This window comes from Monodelphis domestica, chromosome 1, assembly GCF_027887165.1.
Source record: "Monodelphis domestica isolate mMonDom1 chromosome 1, mMonDom1.pri, whole genome shotgun sequence".
Lineage (NCBI taxonomy): Eukaryota > Metazoa > Chordata > Mammalia > Didelphimorphia > Didelphidae > Monodelphis > Monodelphis domestica.
This window is the reverse complement of record NC_077227.1, coordinates 649,667,175-649,690,145: the sequence shown is the minus strand read 5'-3', so window position 1 is coordinate 649,690,145 and position 22,971 is coordinate 649,667,175. Positions and strand designations below refer to the sequence as shown.

General features: G+C 39.6%; 1 protein-coding gene across 5 annotated transcripts in view; it reads left to right on the top strand.

Moving 5' to 3' along the window:
• The window catches only part of SPTBN1 (spectrin beta, non-erythrocytic 1), a 255,169-nt gene that overhangs the window by 215,265 nt on the left and 16,933 nt on the right, over positions 1-22,971 (top strand). For all 5 annotated transcript variants that reach the window (XM_056814010.1, XM_056814011.1, XM_056814014.1 and 2 more), the window contains 10 exons: positions 6,457-6,603; positions 9,433-9,696; positions 13,495-13,719; positions 14,129-14,218; positions 14,402-14,683; positions 14,999-15,129; positions 16,511-16,715; positions 17,080-17,454; positions 19,922-20,166; positions 22,116-22,254. In XM_056814010.1, the coding sequence (XP_056669988.1) occupies positions 6,457-6,603; positions 9,433-9,696; positions 13,495-13,719; positions 14,129-14,218; positions 14,402-14,683; positions 14,999-15,129; positions 16,511-16,715; positions 17,080-17,454; positions 19,922-20,166; positions 22,116-22,254 (2,103 nt within the window). The remainder of the gene's footprint in view (positions 1-6,456; positions 6,604-9,432; positions 9,697-13,494; positions 13,720-14,128; positions 14,219-14,401; positions 14,684-14,998; positions 15,130-16,510; positions 16,716-17,079; positions 17,455-19,921; positions 20,167-22,115; positions 22,255-22,971) is intronic.

Here is a 22,971-nt window from a genome sequence, read left to right as displayed (position 1 = left end):
TTCCTTGACCATCATCATCTTTGACAGACGCGAATCTTTATTCCTGTTGAGCCTCGGCTCTGTTGTGCATCTTGCTAAGTGCTTCAGCAGCTATATCTTGGACTAAAGCTCCGAACCATAAAACGAAGGATGCTCTGTCTGTGGAACTGATAATGCGGGTTTCTTTGGGATTTAACCCTAGCCAGACAAGCTTGAGAGAATCATCGTCGCCACCAACAGATGCTTGAGTACTGAGGGCTGAATGGGAAGCTCATTTCAGAGTACTAATTATCTGTGACAGTGACTCAGTCTTGGACGCAGGGGGAGGATCGGGTTCTAAATTTAGCTGGACAGAATTGTGTGTTGTGCTCAAGCAGAGTGGGAAGAAATCTTACGGTATGTTTTCCGGGCTTCCTTTTTTTCATATCCCCATATTAATGACTGATGGGCCATTTTGTCATCTCTGGGGACTCCGCAAACTGCCCCCTGTCCCTGAAGGCCACGTTTCTGGGCCTCATCGGACTCCAACCAAGCAGGAGGAGGCAGCATCACCCTAAGGATGAAATCTTTTTGCCTACCTAATGTGGCTGTACATCCTGGGTTTTCTGGGCCAGACCTTATTTCAAAAATATTGTCTCAGAAAATACCACATGACCAAGATATCTCAGTATCTCCTGGAATAGTAGCTGAATATGTTTTAATTATGTAGGATTTTGTCTCACTACCACCACCACTAATAATAATAATAATAGCTATCATTTATATAGCAACTTAAGGTTTTCAAACCATTTGCCTTTTTTAAACCTTTTACAGCATTTAACATGATCAGCTAGCATTTATTAGGCACTACTATGTGCCATTCCTTGTGCTAAGCACTATAGATATAAAGAAAGGCAGAGAACAATTCCATGGCCTAATTGGGGAGACCACCTGCAAACAACCATGTACAAATTAGATATAGTTTACAAGGTAAATTGCTAGAAGTCGTAGAGGGAAGACAATAAGATTATAAGGACTAGGAAAGGCCGCTGACAGAAAGGGCCCAACACAGATGTACTTCAGGAGTGTTGAATCAATTCATTGAAAGAATCAATTCAGCCTGATATTTGTGGAGTATTGGACCTGGTGTTATGGATTTGGATCTCTCTTCTGACACTCACTTGCTGGGATGCAGTGGGCAAATCATCCTCTGTATCTCTGCTGATCATTTCTAAAATGGAGATATCTATGGAACTTACCAAAGAGAGGTGGTTATAAAACTGTTTTTGTTCTCTTTTAAATTACCTTCATTTCCAAATAAATCTATCCTTCCTTCAGCCCCTCATGGACCTTTCCCCCACTCAAGAGAGCCATCCCTTGTAATGAAGAATGAAAGAAGATAAAAGTTTCACAATTTCACAGCAGTTTCATAAACCAACCAAATCTGAACAATATGTTTAGTATTCTATACTCCTTTGTTCCAGTTCTAAAGAGAGAGGGGAGGTGTATTTTCTCCATTCCTCGTTAGGATCAAGCTTACTCATAATTTCACTACATGCAGTTTCATTCATCTTTGTTGGCTTTGTTATTGTTACGTGTAAAGTTATTTTAAGGATCAAATGAGATAGTATGTTAGTAAAGTATTTTACTAATGTTAACAAGTGCTATATAAATGCCAGTGGTTATCGTTATTTTTATACCAAAAACCTATTTGAGTCCTAAGAGATGGAGTGTCACAAGTTAAGGAACCCACCCTCAATTACCCAAGAAAAATAAAAACATAGGTATATCTATAATTTCCAATACTGGTGGCATAGCAAAATTCATTAATAGCATCTGTTTTTAGTTCAGGATACATAGTTACCACATCTGCTAAAAGAACAACTAGTGATTTAATCTTCATCATTGAAAGTCTTTGACCAAAAGCTGGATAAAAACTTGAAGAATTGACACTTGTAGAGAGAAACTCTGTCAGGGGTGTGTTGAACAGCTGTGTAACTGAAGTCCCCCAATTCTCTGAAAAAGCTGTTGTGCAATGGAAAGGTTCCCAGATTTGGGGTCAGAAAATCTTTGCTCAGCAGCTGATCTTACCACTGGTAAGTAATCCAGTGACTTGGATGGGCAAGTCTCTCAACTTGCCTGAATCTGTTGTCTTATCCACAAAATGAGGGAATTGTACTGAGTGGCCTCTTTAGTCCAGTTCCCAGTTCTAAATCTACGATCCTACAAGTGAGAATGTGTTGGGTAGATGAAGTTACTACACAGCTACTAGAGATTTGTTTAATTTTGGTCATTTCCCTACTTTCACTTCCAAAAGTTTCTAACTATCCCAGAATCTTCTTTGGAAAAGGACGGTCTATTCAGTGCCTGAACAAACAAGAATTTCCCTCCCCATATACCCAATAAGTGGTCATCCAGTCTTTGCTTGGGCAACAAAGAAAGAGGATAATAACTGAGGGAGAACTGACCACCTCCCAAGACTGCCCCATTACACTTTTGGACAGTTCTAATTGTGTGAATATTTTTCCTTCTAGCAAACCTCAAATTTTCCTTTTTGAACATTTAAAAAAGTAGAAATGTGTGGGGAAAATAAATACAAAAAATGATTGACTAGCTCAGCACAGTCACAGGAAGTGGTCAGCCAGCCCCAATTTTAGGAAGCAGAATTTGACTTTTTCCATTTATCCTAAATTACCACCTTTGGTTACAAAGAGCCTGCTCTCCAGGGTGGCCAGCTGCCAGTTTCATTAAGAATACCCGGAAGGTTCAGCCTCCTGTGTGTAGTTTCACTTCAAAGAATGGAACAGGGCTTTAACTGGACTTTATGCTGTGGGGATTTTAACCTACCCATAACTGCTGACCCTTACTCCCCATTTGGCTTTTCCACTTTTTTTCCCTCCATCAGCTTAGTTCTTTATGCAGTGAGTTTGGGCGCTTGGTATTTGCAGTTAGAGCCATAGACATTGGGTCGTCATCCAGACATTGTCTTCTTGTCATCAGAATTATGGCACCAGCTAAGATTTTTCTGGAACTCCAATAACTATTCGGTTCAAACCTCCCAGGGTAAAGTTTGTGTTGACAGCTTGTTGGCTGCAATTCCGCAAGACAACATCACCAAAGCCTTCTTCTCTGCAGCCAACTTCCTTGCCAAGGGAGTTTGAAGAAACACCCCAAGTCAGAAAGCTCCACCATTTGTTCACTTTATGGATTCTTAGAGTATGCACAGGTCATGTTTAATCCTCTGCCTTGTGTTCTTTATACACATAAAGGTTCAAGAAACTGAAGGCCTTTGTCATGTTCCCTTCCTTTTTGGATACGTTGAGGATAAAATAGAATATTCTTCTTCTCTAAACTCTTTACTTGCATACCCCACCCCCTTACTGAAAACTCTAAGATGGGCATGGTGGGTCTATGAGTAGCAAAGGAAGCCAAATGAACAGTCACTTGTGGAGAGAATCAATATTGTAGCTCTTTTAGTGGGTGTAGTTTTTGTTTCCTAATATTAGGTTATGCTTTGTCCAGGAAACAGAATGCCTTTGTTTTGTGCCTTCTCATGGCCTACCCTTTCCCTTTGATTTGTCACTCCCACTTGTGATTTTGGTCAGCTAGTGATCTGTGCCTTTCCCTTGGTTGTAATACAATGATCAGAGCAGACTCCCTCTCTGGACCACCCTCTCCCCTGTTTTTCAGGCTGTGCACTGCTCTTTGCTGTAGAGAATGATTATATTCTTAAATGACCTTTTAAAATGTCCACAAATAATTCCTGCTTCAGGAATGTTGATGGAGAGCTGATGATCCAGCGAGTTCCACAGATCCATTTCAGGCCACTGGACCTCCCAATGTTTTTATCTGTAGGATGATGTACTCAGCAAAGAGGAGATTTGTTTATAAGCCTCTGTTTTTTGTTGGGATTTTTTTGGCCTCCATTTTATTCCTCTTGGGTAGGAGGCTATGAATAGAGGAAATATGTGAATGTCCCTGGCAGCTTCAATAAATGTCCTTTATTGTATTCATTGGAGTTTTCTTTTTTGAGGCCTTGAGATGAGAAGGATATGAGGGGAGGTTTTGTCATTTCCATTTTCCTTTTTGTTTTTAACCTTTCCCCCTTAAGTGACCCATAGTTTGTTTTTCTGCTTACAGCAGTTCAGACAACTGGCAGAAAGTTTAATGTTTAAAAATTGGAGTTTTGTCATGTCTATTGTACTTGGTTTACAAAGGGTTTTAATTTTTTAAGAAAAAAATAATTTCCTTTAATATATCAATGAAACTTCATCTTCCTAGTGTTGTCAAAAGCATAAAAAGTAAGTTAGGGAAAAGCAAATGATTGGGGGTCCCCTCCACACTGCCAGAGGTAGACTGACTCCCATACATCATCTTCCTTGACTTTGTACAGATATAAAATATTTTAGTCGAGTGAGCAAATTTAGGGGAATGTGTTTCATAACCTCAGTACAGGGTTACATTGGCTCCACTATATAGAAGTTTCCTGTTGTTTGCATGTCATATGCTAAAAATCTTTGGGATAGGATCAGGAAGAAGTATGTGTATGGGATAGGAATTCAAAATTTGGCACAAAAATAAAAGACAGGTACTAATTAATTTTGAGTGGCCAGAATGAAAGGTATACTGGGAGCTGGTTCAGAGCCTGGTTGCTTGGCTGAGTATCATCTATCTCCGGGCCTGAGAGAGAGCTCACTTCTCAGCTGTCACAAGCTGTGGAAGGCTTTTGCATGGTTTTCATTCCAGATAGAAGCAGATATAAGCCTAATCTGGCATGTTATGTTTAGTTCTGTGTACTATGTTTTAGGAAGGACATTGGTAACCTGGATGGTAACCATTTAGGAAGAGGAAGGACCTCTAATTTGTGCCATATTTAAGACTGGTTGAAGAAACTAAGGATTCTTGAGATGGAAGAGGAGTATAGACTTAAGGAGGACATGTAGATGGTCCTTGTCTTCAGATGTTTGAAAGATTCAGGTCTGAAAGGAATTTTGTATTTTTATTTATATATACATGATTAATATTTCTGGGTGCAAAATATAGGTATCCCTTCCACATCATGGGATTGAGGCATAATACCTTTGTGATCTGGAAAATCCATGTAAATGTTTTGGCTTTTGTGTTCTTTTTGCAAACTTTTTATTTATTTAACTTTTAAAAAGCAATTGTATAATTTATAGTATTAAAATATAAAATACACTGACATATTATGTGATAGTATGCATATACTTTAAGCATTTCTGAGTTTCTAAATTTTTTCTGTCATCTGTTGGCCTTCACATGTCTGCAACTGCCACAAAAATCCCCCCAAATTCTCATTTCTTTTGCTGACCCATAATATATTGAAATTGTGATTGGACAAGTTATGAGGTGGAAGGAATATTCACCTGTGTGTGTATGTGTATATATATATATAATAATCTTATCTCATAGACTCAGAGAACAGAATTAAGAGCAATGGATAGAAATTTCAGAGATGTAGCCTTTGGCTAGATAGAAAGAAAAGTTCCCTAATGGAACTGTGCCATAGTGCAATGGGTGGGAGCTGCTTGGTGGGTCAGTGAATAGAGAGCCAGGCCTAAAGATAGGAGATCCTGGGTTCAGATTTGACCTCAGGCACTTCCTAGTTGTGTAACCCTAGACAAGTCATTTACCTTCCATTATCTAGTCCTTACCACTCTTCTGCTAAGATATAAGGTAAGGGTTTAAAAAAAAAAAGGTGGTGCAGTACTAAAGAAGAAACTGCCAGGCAAAATTGGTAATGAAGATCCTTGACAAATGCAATGAAATATTCAACTGCCTGGATAAGAAGCAGACTGCTGAAAAGAAAGAATTTGAGCATCAGCAGGAAAAAAAAATGGGTAAAGCCTGTAATCCCATCATCACCAAGCTGTGCCAAAGTGCAGGGGGCATGCCTGGTGGGTTTCCAGGGGGTGGAACAGCCCCATCTGGAGACGCTTCTTCTGGACCCACCATTGAAGAGGTGGACTAAACATTCCAGAAGAAAAAGCATTCCGTACCACTTTCCAAAAATTAAAGGACTCAAATTTGTAGCCAAGGCAATAGCAGTTGTAACATTTAAGTGACTGTATCAATCTGGGCATTCCGAATACTTGCATGTGTGCAGAGGGAGAAGTGAACAACATTGTACTTTATCAATACTGTAAACAAGTAGAAATGCAATTCTTGTCCTGGAAAAGAAATGTTATTTGTCATAATGGGTTCTCCCTCACTGGAGATCTTCAGCAAAGGCTGAATAATTAATTGTTGGGATTTTGTACTTGGGCTTCTTGTACCTGTATATATGGGCTGAACTGGATGGCATCTGAAGGCTCTTCCAATTTGGAAATGTTATAATTCTAGAGTTAATTAAAAGAAAGCTGATCCATCAAGCACTCTGTTATAGTAATGCATGTTATTCACAGAGTTAATAACTTTATTCTCCATATTCAAAAAGATTCATTAGTTTGCTATTCCGTCCCTTCCGTGTCTTTCCAGCTCTCCCTCTGGATCAATGAAAAGATGCTCACAGCCCAGGATATGTCTTATGATGAAGCCAGAAACCTGCACAGCAAGTGGCTCAAGCACCAGGCGTTTATGGCAGAACTTGCATCCAACAAAGAGTGGCTTGACAAAATTGAAAAGGTAATTGAGATTATTATTTGGTAAATGTTCCCTGTCTAACCCCTACCCCTCCCTTCTAAGGTGTGGCTCTCAGGAGGAAATGTATTCTGAGAGTTTAGATTCCTTTTTACTCAGCATGTTTGTAGCCCATACATTTGAGTCATAGCCAGACAAATGCACAACGGTTTTTTTATAACCAATAGTAGTGGATGGGAATAAATATCAACACCATGTAAGTGAATCATCTACAGGTGGTTTTGTGGTAGCTGATTTTTTTTTCTCCTGCCCAAAAAATGATTTTCAGTTGCCAGCCCTTTGCTGCCATCAGAGAGATGCCACAGACAGATAGATGGAACCAAGATTCTTAATTCTTTTTGCATTTGAGAAACATGTTGCCTCTCATCGGTTGAGACCTCATTGTTGATCTTGCTGGCTCTGGGAGAACTGTTCTGTGTCTTGGGCACACATATATGAATACCATGTGAAGATCTGTGCAGAGGCATTTCACGTTCAACCACTGTCACCTGTAGTGTTCAAAATTAGCACTAACTTTGAGAAAACAATTGTTACATCTTCCCTTTCCAGTGGATGTCTTATTCTCTCCTTAAGCTGTCTGCGGTCACTGCTTCTATACCAGCCAGGCTTAACATTACTTTTGTTGTTTTCCCTGATTATTAGTTAGTCCAGGCTTGGCGGGGAAAACCACAAGGAAAAGGAGAAAGAAGAAGCCCTTCCCCAAATCTGTTTTTTTTTTTAAATAAATGTTTGAGGTTTCTGATCTTATTTTATCTATGTTTATCTATGTTTTTTCCATCTACATTTAACTGCTAAATCCCATGGCTTCTTCTCAGTCTCTATTCTGCTTTATTTTTTAAAGTTTTTATGCTGTCAATCAATTACTTAACCAGTAAGCATTTATAAATGACCTACTAGGTTCCAGGCACTGTGCTATGTTCTAGGGAAAAACTTCATCTTTTTGGATATTTTCTTCTCCCTTGTTTTCTGTGTGACGTATGTATTTCTTTCTCTTTGTTCTTGTCCTATGCCTCTGACTACTCTTACCAAGACTCTTTTCTCCCATTAAACTTGGATGTTCCTTCAGGCTTGTTCCTGGAGAACAATTTTCTTTTCAATCTGTATTCTTTCTTGCTATTCTCATCAACTACCATTTCATATATATCTCTTCCCTACTTGATTTCTAAATCTATATATCCAGCCCCACATCCTCACCAATTGTCTTTTGGACATCTCTGCCTGATGTCAAGTTGAATGTGGCCCAAGTAAAATTCATCTTCTTCTCTTCCTCTCTGTCTTATCTCCCCTATGAATTTCTCATTTCTGTTAAGGACCGGACTCATCCTTCTAGTCATTCAATGATGGTTTGGCCTTCACATTATCCTCAGTTTCACCTCCCTTTAGCTAGTCAGCTGCCATATCTTGGTTATTCTTCCTCCATAACATTTCTTTTATCTTTCTCCTTTTTCTTTACTCACCATGGCTGCTGTTCTATTCAGATCCTCATCTTTTTTACTTAAATGGTTTATAATAGTCCCCCCTTCTTGCTTCTTGAGCTTTCCCCTTTACTGTCCCCCATAGAGTTGACATGAATGTTCCTAAAACAATGTCTGATAAACCTTACTACAATTTTTTTCATTGATTTCCTGCTGCTTCTGTGATAAAACTCTTCAGCTCCTCACTTAAAGACTACAATTTATTACTCCCCCTCACCTACTCCTGTTTCAGCCAGGCTGGCCTTAATTAGTCATTATCCAAACATGGTGTTCACCATCTCTGTACAGACTTCTCTCACGCATGTCTCAAATCCTTTTAACTTCTCTTTTTCTCCTGGAATCCTTAACTTTTTTCAAGGTTCAGCTTAGGTACAATGTACTGTTTGAAGCATTTCCTGATTCCCTCTTTCCTTACAACTTCTTACAACTTATGACTTTATCCTGCCCTACAAGACATTGACTTTCCCTTTCTGGTTCATCTTCTGTCTCTTCTTTCCCCCAGCACTCACATGAATGAATATTATCTCAAAGGTTAGCATTCTTCTTTTGTTGTTGTTGTCTTTGTATCCTCAGCCTTGTACATGGTAGATGTTTAATAGCTGAATGGAATTATAATAGAACTAGAGTATACTGTGAGCTCCTTGGCAGTAAGACATGTTATCAAATTTTATTGATAAATTTTTATCAATGATCATATCAGTCATTTCACATCCCATTTTTGGGGTGTCCATTACATTAAAAAAAAAAAAACATTTTCCTTAATATACTATACATTTTTCTTCTATGCCTTCACCTTCATCATCATTTATTTCTTCAACAAGGATTCACTGTATCTCTTATGGGCTGCAAGGTAGTATAGCCAGCCTCAAAATATTCACTTTTTTGTGTGTGAGGCTGAAAAATTAAATTCCCTGCACAAAATTAAATTAAAATTAAAAGTATGTGGTGCCATGCCCTGCTAACTGTTCCTTCTCCCTACTTAAAAAAAAATCATACACTCATTTCTGATTTTTATCCAGTATTTTCATCAGTAAAACCTATACCTGAGGTATAAATTATTGTCCCAATTGAATATGTGTATATATAATATATGAAAAATATACTTAACACTGACAGTGTTAGAAACATACCCATTGTTCAGTTCTATGACTTCTCTATGGTGTATAATTGGTTTTTTTATTCACCTAAGCTTTAGTGGTTAATGGAATACTGTTGAGACAGATTGGAAATATGTTGCCAGAACCATCTAGAGAAAGTTTTCTTGGTGACATTAATATGATAAAAGTGACTATCTACAACATTTCATTAATTTGTATATTTTTTGGATTGTGCTTTTTAGGCGGGGATGCAGCTCATTGCAGAGAAACCGGAGACAGAAGCTGTGGTGAAGGAAAAACTTACAGGCTTACATAAAATGTGGGAAGTCCTTGAATCCACTACCCAGACCAAGGCCCAGCGACTCTTTGATGCCAACAAGGCTGAGCTTTTCACCCAGAGCTGTGCTGATTTGGACAAATGGCTAAATGGCCTGGAAAGCCAGATTCAGTCAGATGACTACGGCAAAGATCTTACCAGTGTCAACATCCTGCTCAAAAAGCAACAGGTAAATTTCAAAGCATTCTATTTCACAATAAGTCCAAAAGACATGGACCCCAAGAGATACCTCCATTTTGATTTCTTGGTAATTTAAATTCTTCAGTATTTAAAGTTTCCTCATTTTTATTTTGTGGGTACTTCTTACACCAATACAGATCACAATCCCTAGATAGTCTTCAGGAGAATTGGAACATAGATACAAAGACACCTCCATTTTGGTTGCTTGGTAATTTAACTTCTTCTGTATTTCAAGGATTCAGCATTTCGTTACTTGGGTGTTTCCATTCCACCAGTATAGAGGATAATCCCTAACTAGTCTTGGATAGTTCCTCTAGCTGAAAAAAATAGATTGCCCTACAGCTAACCTGATAACCTTTGGATTTAGCTAGTCTAGTGCTCCTGTGAGCTATTTAGCCTATTACTGGACTAGTGCTCCAAGTTTTCCCACTTGGTATAAGACCATTTGGAGCTTGCATCTTGCTGGCATAGTCAACTCTACTCAGGTTAAGATAGTGAATGGAAATTTCATATGGGTTTTTTTGTGTGTGTGTTTGTTTTTTAACCTCAGTAACTAAAAAGTAAGAAGAAATCAAGATGCCACTTTGGAGAAAACTTCCATCTTTCTACATTCCACACTGGGCAGTAGCATTTCAAGAATAATATCGTTGAGGACAAATATTGACATACTCCTGAGGCAATATATTAAACAATGTAGAAGTGTGAATTACAACAAATCAGTTTTATTCTTTTTTTTTTCTTTGAACATAAGGTGAAAAATATTTCATACTCGGCTATATTTCAGGTGTAACACACTAAGTTTTTTTATATATCATTTAGAGCAGAGGGTTATGACTTGGGGTCTCCAGGTTCCTTGTTTTAGAGGGCTCATAAATTTGGAAGGGGAAAAAATTGCATCTTTATTTTCACTGAACTGTCGGTCAGTTATCATTTCCTTCAGTTATGAAAAAATATTTTTCATCTTCTGAGAAGTTCATAGATTTCACTAGGATGCCAAAGGAATCCATAACACCCCCTCACCCCTGAGAGGTTAAGAATTCCTGAATTACAGACTATCAGTCTATATAGTATTATCTGAATAAGGAACAATACTTCCTGCTTCATATATTGTTAAAATACAAAATAAAAATGTAACAGGATTCACATGAAGAAAATTTCCTTTTAGTATCACCTATAATACATAAGTAGAATTTTGTTTCATCATACAAAGAAATTAACTGAGCCTGTGGGAAGACTAAAATGAGATATTGCATGTACAAGTGCTTTGAAATCTGTTCAAATCTACTCTACAAATGTTAAATATAATCATTATTTTAGCATTTGTCCCACATCTTTACTATGTAAGCCTGTCCTTTGTTTCTTAAGAGTTGAATTTCTTGTGACTTGTTGACTATATTGGGGGGGGGGGTTCTTTTTTTTCTCGTGAAAATAGTTTTGTAATTGCCAGAAATCTCCATCTTCATCTGAAATAACTTCACCCTTCTGATCATTAGTAGTTTATTTTAGTAGCTAATTATTTCCAGTTTGGGAGTCTGGGTATGGTGTATGGGTAATGTCAGCCCAAGTAGACTCCATAAATATCTTAAAATATGTCATAGCCAGGGGATCTGAATAATTCTGGCTATTGGATATAGACTTATCTTACCTTACAGGACAATTTTACTAGCTGGGAATACCCCCCCCCCCCCCCGTCCCATTTTATTATCTTAAGCTTTAACTTAGTGCTCTAAGATTCCTAGCCCAGACAGTAAGATACTTGCTGTGGCAACACACACAAGACATTTCCAAAATAGCCTGGGAAGACACAACAATAATAGTGTTCTAAGTTTTTGTTGGAGAGGTTTCCATTCTGCTTTAAATGATGTGAAGAATTCATCATTCCTACACCCCCCCTCACCCCCCAGCGACCCTAGTTAATAGATCTAGTAGTATTTCCATCCCACTTGGCCAATGAGTAAATGTATTCCTTATAACAAAATTGTGTGCTTTGAAAGGACCCTCAGAGATCATGTCGTTCAGCCCTATTTACTGTGTTAACAACAGCTCTGGGAGCAACTTAAGTTCATAAACTAGTTAAAGAAAGAGGTAGGACTAAAACTAAAACTCCCTCTCAGGCCACTCTTCTTTCTATATCGTTTGGGCAGTATTTAAGATGAAAGAAAGGCATAATCTCTTCATACTTTTTTTTAAAGATGGAAAGAGGCTAAATTTATTCAGTATAATTCTGTAGTATTATATATATTAAATAAATCATACCAAAAGAAGCAGTGGCATTTTTTTTCAGCTTTCTTCTGTATATTGCTCTGTTCTATTAATACAGATTCTAAGAGCTTCCCAGCAGTAAGAGCATAGTAAGTAGGGAAACAAACCTAGGGAATGTAGTTAGCATCATCAGGATATAAATAATTAAGGAGAACACCCATCACTTAAGCATCAAACAGAGCTACTTACATTCACTTGGGTTTATTTTCATCAAAGTATAATACTTTTTAATCTAAGTAATGAAGAATCAGGCATCAACTAAGGAGAGGATCAGAGGAGCTTTCCTGATTGAGTTAATAACTGTTATAAAAAAGTCAAGTCTTGAAGGAGGTAATGGATAAGTATTGGAATAGAAGAGAGGAGTAGAAAGAAGAGGATCCTCTATGAAATGAACAGTATGAGCCAAGGCTAACATATGGGATGTAGTAGGTTGCTATAGGAGAGCACAGTGGATGAAAGATTAGATGACAAATATGGATGGTCTTGTTGGATAGTAAATATATTAAAACAAAAATTACTTTTATGCATGTCAGTTTAAAGTTTATAGAAGTGCAGATTCTGTTTAAATGACACTTATCTGTGAGAAATTTATATATAAATGTTAAAAGAAAAAATCTCATCAATCCTTATGACATATTGAATAGCAAATAAGGGCAAGTAGAATTACTCTGGTTTTTCAAAAGAGGAAGTCTGTTTAGAGGCATTCATTAAGGAATGGGGGCTCAGGGCTCAATCATCAAAGTCCATAATCAAATGAATCGCAAATTCAAAAAGAGTTTCATTTTAATCTGCCTATTTCGAGTCTGTCCTATTGCTAGGAGTCTCAAAGATATCTATGGCATCCCAGGAGTCATAGCAGAGGGTTTTAATTGAGAAGAGACCTTCAGTAGGATAGGATCATTCATCCTTTAGTCTACACACCTGCCTCCTCCCTATATTCTTAGAACTGAGAGAATCAAAGCCCAGGCAAATTAAGTGATTGACTCAAGGGCATGTGTGGCAAGTCTCTGAACCAATTTCCCTAGGACCAAGGCTATAATAGCAATGTTATTTTTTTCTATTATAGAAATAGGGGCATAGGAAGTAGAAACTACTTTTCTTGCTTTTAAAAGAAAGAAAGGATAAACTTCAAAACGCAAACACTTAAGAGTGAAATTAATTTTTGGTATTGTTATACTGCTTTGGGAAGAGATCAATGAAGTCAATCTTGTTCATAGGACTAACTCTTCTTCTGCTCCTGTGCCATTTCCACTGAACCAAGATACTAGCCAACCTGAAAATCTGATTCTGTTCCCCAATTTCTAATCCCTAGTTTAAAATGCAAAGTAGAGCTAAGACTATCAGCTGGCACAGAGATCTGCTAATTGGTAGGTAATTTGATAGCTAGTCACCAAAACCAGATGTTGTGATGGCTATGGCATAAAGTCACAATTTACTACTTTGGTCTTACACTTCCATACTTTATAAATAGCTGCCACCTACCTATTTTGTGTGAACTGAAGTTTTTTGCTGTTTCTTCCTTCAGATTCTTGAGAATCAAATGGATGTGCGGAAGAAGGAGATAGAGGAGCTCCAGAGCCAAGCCCAAGCATTAAGTCAGGAGGGAAAGAGCACAGATGAGGTTGATAGCAAACGTCTCACTGTACAAACGAAATTTATGGAATTGCTGGAACCCCTGAATGAGAGGAAGAGTAATCTGCTAGCTTCCAAAGAGATTCATCAATTTAACAGGGATGTGGAGGATGAGATTGTAAGTAGACATCTTGACTCCGAAGTACATTTTACTGGGATGTTCCCAAGTTGGTCCTTTGCATTCCGTTGAACTCTGTCCTTTAACACTTTCTTCTAGTCTCTCCTGATTAGTATTATCTACATAGATTGCCATCTAGAGCACAGAGCTCCCATAAAGATCCAGTGGGATTGTCATACCCTAGAGAACATATAAAACCCAAATGACTGACGTTTTTCTTGACCTCCTTCCCAACATTTTGGTAGAAAGATGTACTTCCTGAGATACACAACCTTCCCTGATGTGCTTCTAGGTTAATTTAAGTTCCCAACTTGACTAACAAGACACTTCCTTCTTCATCTGCCTCATCCTTTCTTCTGGGAACAGTCCTAAGATTTTGTGTCTGACTGTTGTTTGCGTTTCTTTCTAGTTGTGGGTTGGAGAAAGGATGCCCATCGCAACCTCCACAGATCATGGCCACAACCTTCAGACAGTGCAGCTGTTGATAAAGAAAAATCAGGTAACTGGTTCTGCTCCATCCAGCCTTAATCGCTCAATAATTATTTTAAATTATAAGGCAACACATACGTGTAAGGAAGCTTTGAAGGACGGTGGTTTCCTTTTAGCCCCATTGTGTTTGGAACGCTTGCCCTGCTGCTTCCATGTAGCGAGCCCCTGATGCATAGTCTCCTCTCCCACACAGACCCTGCAGAAAGAAATCCAGGGACACCAACCTCGCATCGATGACATCTTTGAGAGGAGCCAGAACATTCTCACGGACAGTAGCAGCCTTAATGCCGAAGCCATTCGGCAGAGGCTCACAGACTTGAAGCAGCTATGGAGCCTCCTCATCGAAGAGACCGAGAAACGCCACAAAAGGCTGGAAGAATCCCACAAAGCCCAGCAGTATTACTTCGATGCCGCAGAGGCCGAGGCCTGGATGAGTGAACAGGAACTCTACATGATGTCAGAAGAGAAAGCCAAGGTGAGGGCAATTGGAAGCTGGGGGTCCTCAACACTACCCTGGGTCGCTGGCCCTTCCTTAGGAGTCTTCATCTCGAACCCAATACCGGCCCTTTGCTCATCCACAAAATACTACTCTTGTTGCTTGTTAGATTGCAAGGTCCCCAAGCGCAAGACGTTAGGCTCTTTCCAGACTGTCGTTCATATTTCCACCTACTCTGCAGTGTACTGTATGCCCTTTCATGAGGATCATCTTCATTTTATCAGTGTAGCATGCTAAACGCCTTGGAACGTGGTGGCTGCCGTATGACTGAACGCCCTTTCCTTCTGTCTGCAGGATGAACAGAGTGCCGTCTCTATGTTGAAGAAGCACCAGATTTTGGAACAAGCAGTAGAAGATTATGCTGAGACAGTGCATCAGCTCTCCAAGACCAGCCGGGCTCTGGTAGCTGACAATCATCCAGAGAGGTAGGGGCCATTTTGTAGCTGGGTGTCTGTTGTATTGGCTTCCTCTGGATTGGTTGGGCTCTTTACTCCAGCAGAAAAGAAAATATAACAATTAAACTTGAATATCAGAGATTTAGCTTTAGGTAAGATATTCGTACTTAATCCTTCCTGCTCTCATAAATTAAATCTCCCTTCTGACCATCATGAATGATGTATGTGAATTTGATTATTTTGACTCATTTAGGAATATTCACCTAAATAAGGGGAAAGGGTGGTGTGATGGAAGGACCCTGGACTGGTTTTGAATATGATTCCACTATTCAGTAGTGATATGATTATCAACAAATCACTCGGGTCCTTTAAACTCCACTTTGTACATCAGTAAAATGAGGATGATGCTTGTACCACCTGTATATTACCACTGGGATATCAGGAGGGCCAAAAGCTTTGGTCTCAAAATAGAAGGTATAATGTATGATCACTTTTATTTGGGAATGGACTTTTCACCAAGTTACTGATATCCTGCTTTCAGAAAGGCCTGGATCACATTCCAGTATTTTCTTCAGGAATAATAAATTTCAGCTTTCCATGTAATTGTCTCTCTGGAACAAACAACAAAATTGCATCTTTATTTCCCAAGACCAGTATCATCTTCTAGTCTTTATGGCCAAGAGTACCTAGGCATACCTTGGCTACAATGCCCAGAGAAAGATGGAAGAATCAAAAATTGATTATCTTGTTCCTCTGACTGTTCATCCAGCTTCTATCTTTTTTTCCTCATTCAATAAATTTGTTATTAACTATGAATAATAGCTTTAACCTAGGCATTGTGCTAAATGCTCAGGATACAAAAAAGTAGCAAAAGACAGTCCCTGTCCTCAAGGAACTGAAAAATCCACAGGATTGAGTTAGGATTACAAATACCCATGAATCTGGGGAAGGAGAATTTGGGGGCCAGATGGAGAAAGGTATCACTTGTGGCAGTGCCAATTAGAGCAATCTCCTGTAATCTATAAGCCATTTGACACATCAAATAGAGGTGGGAGAAAAGCTGTTACATTAATGAACAAACAACACAGGAGGAAATAAAATGTGTTCCATGCCATGCCAAATTATTGCAGGTTTCTTCAGCCACAAGAAGTTTTTAAGGTGGAAAAACTTTTTCATCACTGATTTTTCATCAGTTCCTAGTGTCAAAGGAAATCATGACTTTATAAGTTATCTTTACTGCTTGGGATTGGAATACAATTTAGGGCTAATTTCCCACTTTTCATTCCTTCTTTCCCCCTCCCTTCCAAATATGAACCCAGGTTTTCTCATCAGGTTGTTCACGCTGCATTCTCTCTTTGATTTCCTCTTGTACATAATTTGGGTCTCAGTTCCATTTCCTTTTGTCCTCTAGTGAGCGCATTAGCATGCGGCAGTCCAAAGTAGATAAGCTGTATGCGGGTCTAAAGGACCTTGCTGAAGAGAGGCGAGGCAAACTGGATGAGAGGCACCGGCTCTTCCAGCTTAACCGAGAGGTGGATGACTTGGAGCAGTGGATCGCCGAAAGGGAAGTGGTGGCCGGATCCCACGAGCTAGGCCAGGATTATGAGCATGTCACAGTAAGTTGATGCTTGTGGGGTCCTTAATGCCTGTAGAAAGTTGCCGCCTTCCTGGCCTCTCCCAGGCTCCCATCCAAGGGCAGGGGTTCTCATCTCCCCTCTTCCCCATCCCACGGTGCAGCCTTGGTCACCGTCACCATTAGCCCCGTGATTATTACATTGTCTCATACCAATAGAATGAGGATGAAGGAATGCTTTCGGGAAACAGCTTTAAGATACAAATCTTTTCCTTTCATTATTCATTCCTTGTACTTTCCTTTTCAATTCAGTTCATTTTGAGGAGAAGAAATTCCTGCTCTTCAAAAATAAAGTTGATAACAATGGCACCATTGAGTTTTCTCTGTTCTTGCTATTAACATTTCAGATGTTACAAGAGAGATTCCGGGAATTTGCCCGAGATACTGGAAACATTGGGCAGGAACGTGTGGACACAGTTAATCACATGGCAGATGACCTCATCAACTCCGGACATTCTGATGCTGCCACAATTGCAGAATGGAAAGATGGTCTCAATGAGGCCTGGGCTGACCTCCTCGAGCTCATTGACACGAGAACACAGATTCTTGCTGCTTCTTATGAACTGCACAAATTTTACCATGATGCCAAGGAGATCTTTGGACGTATACAGGACAAACACAAGAAACTGCCCGAGGAGCTGGGGCGAGACCAAAACACAGTGGAAACGTTGCAGAGAATGCATACAACATTTGAACATGACATCCAGGCTCTAGGCACTCAGGTGTGTATGTGTGCTATAGGAGAAAGGTGGGACCTCAGTTCCACTTGAGGGTGAAGTGCTCTCCGCATTATTTAAAACACTAGCTTGAGCTGTATTTTAGCACCAGTGACCTTCCTTGGGCCACCTTAGTGGCCATTTCAAGAGAAGTTGAAAATTTTGGAAAAGAAGTGTCTACATAGGAATTGCCACAAGTTAGTTTGTCTCTTAAGCTGTGTTTCTATGTGTAAATTTAATGCTTTTGTAATCTTTGGTATTTCCTGTTTAGACACAGGAGAGAATATTTGTAGTTGAGCTTTATTTATCAAAACCACTAATTGTGCCAAATCTCTGAGGAAGACCATTTCAAATTAGAGTAATAGTATTGCTTTTTGTAACACAATCATATTTCACCTGTATATCTAAAAAGAGTTTGAATCTACAAGTCACGTTAAATAGAATCTTTAATAATCCCATAAGAAAACACAGTATTGCTGTGTTTCGGGAGGTGCGCAAATGAGGGATTGCTTTAACTAAACTTAAAAATTTTTTTTTTTTTAGATAGAGTTAAATAGAATAATACTCGCATGCAAGTAAGAACTTTGGTGGTTCCACTCAATTAGCTTTGCTTCTAGCATACATATTTTGTTTTACATCCTCCATTTAGAAAAATCTGTCTTCTAAAATACTTTCTTGTCCTAAGGAAGATGGCTGATTGGGGGGGGGGGGGGGGGAAGAGGGGAGAGATATACTATGGATATTGATTCATTGAAATTTTGTCCATTTTTGGAAGGGCAAATCAAACCCCTACCACCTCTCGTTTTTGGGAGTGGCATTCTTTTTTGTGAAGCTGTTCTTTTCTCCCCTCTTTTGAGAACAAGAACAGTGTCCCATTCTTTTTTGTAGCCCCATAGTACCAAGCACATAATTGACACTTAATAAATGTTCTCTAAAATGAGTTTGGAAAGGCTCCAAAAAAAGTGGGTAGATTCAATCTGCCTTAAGATTACGATAGCCTCAGATCCTGAAGGATTTATTTTTTTTTACCCTTTTGTAAAACTTTCCTTGGAAATTATAGAAACTTCCTGGATTTTAATAAAAGACGAGCTTTCAGGATGCTGGCCTGAGATATGAAACAATAGCTAATTAACAGAAAAGTCTTCTTCTCTCCCTTCCCCTCCCCCCCACCCCAAGTCACATTCCACTGTACAAGCATTATACATTAGATATTCAATAACAGGGTCTCTGCCTTCAAGGCAGTACAGCTTAACAGTGGGGGAAAAAAGAAAATACTAAATATCTGTCATGAATTAGAAATGGAGAATGGCTCTGTCCACTTCCCCCAATCCCCTCCTAAGCCATCTACATCTCGTTGTTTTGCCAATCTGATGCTCTTCTTTTTGTCATAATGAAGGTGCAAAGTGAGTTGACCAAAAAGCTTAGTTTGAATGAGTTCTCTCGTGCTGCACTATGGTGAGACGGGTAGTTAATATTGCAAGAGTTTTCTATAGAAATGCAGGGATTATGCAAGTCTACAAAATTTTGCAAGAATATATTTGCCCTATAAGAGATTTGTTCCTGTATTTCTCCTGTGGTTCAGGTATATCCGATGTATATCCCTGAAAAGAATTATAATCAACTTACAAACCATGTTCAATGAAATCTTTACCATAATGATTACAGTAGCCAAATTTTCAATAATGTATCTGTTCTATAAAATAAGAAATCTTGGTCATAAATTTAGCAAAGATTATAAGACACCCTGATATAAAAGAATCTTTACCATAGTCACTCCTCTTGCTATTTCTTCATGTTCTTTCTCCTATTTGTCCTATCCATTCCATTTCTTACTTTCATCTTACTCAAAACAATCTCATTTTCCTTTTCCTTAGTCTTTCTGCCTCTAATCCAATTGCCAGATTAAAAACACTTGAAACGTGTTCATTTCAACTTATCACTACCCTACTCAACATATTTCAGCTGTTCCTCATTACGTAGTAGATAAAGGCCAAACTCCTTAGCTTGATGTTCAAGAGGGCTGCCTACAATATGGCCCCTTCCATATCTTTTCGAACATATCTTCTGTTTCCATTGTTAAACTGTGTAAAAAACAGATTGATCATCTCAGTATTTATATGCTAAATGAGCCTTGTGCATCCCTAATTCTAGAACTCCTCTCCAATATCTCCTTCATCTGGTTTTTAAAATTTATGTCGAAATTAAGTTCATACCTCATCTAAAAAGCCTCTCCCACAAGGCTCTCCCTTCTTTCAACCAGAGCACCCGAGACCCCACTTTTTGATTCTAAGTATAACTAAATTCCTCAAGCAAAGGAACCATTTAGATTTCTGACATCCTTCTTTGTGCACACAACGATGTACTTTCACTTTGTTCACTTAAATGTTTAATGAATTGAGGAGAAATGAAGAAGAAAAGCTCTGTGCTGACCTGAGTTCTGAATGAAATCTTGATTTTCTTTGCAAAATCCTAGGTAAGGCAGCTCCAAGAGGATGCAGCCCGCCTTCAGGCAGCCTATGCTGGGGACAAGGCCGATGACATTCAAAAGAGGGAAAATGAGGTTCTGGAAGCCTGGAAAGCTCTCTTGGATGCTTGTGAGGGACGCCGGGTGAGGCTGGTTGATACAGGAGACAAGTTCCGTTTCTTCAGCATGGTGCGTGACCTCATGCTTTGGATGGAAGATGTCATCCGGCAGATTGAAGCCCAGGAGAAGCCAAGGTAATTACGTCATGGAGTTTGGGACTGATCTCATCTGGGCCTCCCCCAATTCCCTTATCAGTAAGGAGCAGGGAGGGAGGTTCTGAGCCAAGCTAATTGCAGCGCTCTTAATTCCCATATGAACTTAATTGCTCAAAAGGGGACCTTGCCACTCTGCAGTCATCACTCCAGCCCTGAGACCGTAGGTGTCACTGCTTTCCTCGGAGGGCCTCCTTGGTCTCCGTGTGTTCTTGAGAAGGCAGAACTGCTCTCCAGGCATCACGCAGCCCTTGGTAGGGAAGGTAATTCAGCAGGTGCCAAATAGTGCCTCAGATTTCTCGGTTCCCTCTTGCCTTCCTTCCCTTCCTCTCCTTGGAAGTGCCCCCATGCCCACCCACCTCACCGCTCCTTCCTGCCACCAGGGGCTGGTGGCCAGAGCAGGAGTGGGCAGGGTACCAGAAGGGATTCAGAGTGGAATGAATCCTGGGAGCAGCGGTGCTCTTCATCTGCCCTACATCGAGACAGTACATTCAGTCCCTCTTCCCGTGCCGTCTCTGGCGCTGACCAGGAGTACTTCTGTTTGCCTGCTTGACCGTAGAGTATCCCTAACACCTACCTTTACTGTACCCTTTGGGCTGTCATTTAACGCGTGTTCTGAAACCTCCTTCGGCTTTGCTGAGAGCACAGACATGAGCAGAGGTTGTTCAGTTATATGGGAGGAAGCTTTTATTCCCACCACCATTCACTCCACAATGACCTCTCTTTACTTTGGCTCTTCCTGGCCACCACTGAAGATAGAGGCAAGAAATGGTGTAAAAATAACGGGTTATTTTTTAGTTGTGTCACTTGGAAAATATTCTGATTGGCAGGGGCCAGGGCCCTTGAGCAAGAGGTCAGAATATGCCGGTCCATCTTCAAGGATTACTTTAGGGAGAGGAGGGCAGCCATATCCACTTACACCTCCTCTTCACCTCTAGCCCTGATTGAAATGATTTTATAACTGTGGAAAAATAAAAAATAGATACTCACCAAATATTTTCTAAGGAAGAGCATTTTAAACTTGTAGTTCTCAAACTCTGAAGGGGCAATTCATAATCATCAACTAGCTCTTGACACAATCCAGATAACAGATAAAAATGAACACTTGTGTGATCTAAAGCAGAGCTTTTCAACCACTGGGGTGTGGAGTGGAGTCAGTCTGAAATGTTTTTACTAGTTCACAAAAATAATCAATGTTTATTGACTATTGATGAACAAGTATTCATTGATCTCTTATTATGTCTAGGCCCTGGGGATACAAAAGCCAGGGCAAAAACTGTCCTTGCCCTTAGAGAGCCAGCCTTCTCATAGAGAAACTTAATATACTTCTAGAGAGGTATAGATGAGACATAAAACAGATACAAGGTACCCTTAGAGGGAGAAGACTTTTGAGAGTTCTTTGGACATCAGTACTTAAATGAACTGGCTATTCCATTGGAAGGCTAAGTACTAAAGGTGAAGTTTAAATACTTTGGCCACATCATGAGAAGACTCATTGGAAAAGATTAATTCTGGGAAAAATTGAAAGCAAAAGGAGAAAGGGAATGGCAGAAGGATGAGATGGATCAATGGTGTCGTGGAAGCAGTGAGCAGGAGTTTGGATAGGCTTGGGGAGGTAGTGGACAGAAGGGCTTTGCATGCTACAGTCCACTGGGTCACAAAGAGTCAGACATGACTGTCTGAACATCAACCACAACCACAAAGGGAAAAGCTTCCTCCAAAAGATGGTGCTGAAGAGGAAGAGCGTGACAGCCATGGGGAAATAGCCAGTACAAAGGCATGGAGAAAGGAGACGGAGCACTGTATGTCAGGCACCAAAACGTGCCAGTGTGTTTAGACAAATAAAGCGAATTATTCAGTAGAAATTTTCCCTTTAATCCACCCGTTAACTTTTAAGTATGAACTAATGCATTTATTGTTTGACATTTTAGGGATGTGTCATCTGTTGAATTATTAATGAATAATCATCAGGGTATCAAAGCGGAAATTGATGCCCGTAATGACAGCTTCACTACCTGCATTGAGCTTGGGAAATCTCTATTGGCAAGGAAACACTATGCATCAGAGGAGGTATGATTAATATTTGTACAATCATTCTGGCCCTAGAGAAGTGCGAGGCAGGATGGATCTGGGAAGAAACATTACCTCTGTTAATCCCCACCATCACTGCAGTTGAAAGTAGAACTTAGGTACTTGATTTCATGGGCATTAAGAGGCATATTGTCCCTACTCTATATATTGAGCAAAAAGTGTATTGTAATGGAAAGAGCACTGAATTTGGAGTCTGAGAATGAGTTCATGGGCTAACAGAGCTCTGTGACCATAACAAATTACTTAATTTCTTTGGCCCTCAATTTCTTCACAAGTAAAATGAGGATATTAAATTCCATCTCTAGAGTCTCTTCCAAATCTACAAATCTAAATTTCTAATCCTAGAATTTAAAGATCCAGTACTAGATCTCTGGGCAAAATTGAGACAGATTTTGGTACCATCTGACTTCCTGGCTCAAGCACCAAGACATCCTGAGAGAAAGAAGGCAGATAGTACCAAGTGAATTAAACCACCACCATCTTGCCTAATCTGGATGGCTATAGCTGGGACTTGAACCTTGAGCCTTAGAAATAAGTGTCCCTCCAGTTCTGCAACCAGCCCAGGCTCCACTGTGATCATTGAGGGAAGCAGTCACTATGGAATAAGGTCTCCCCTTTCTTACCACCAGCACCCACCGCTTACTACCTGGCACCGACAAGCCTTGAATGTGGCTGCTGCCTCCCAAACTTTTTCTA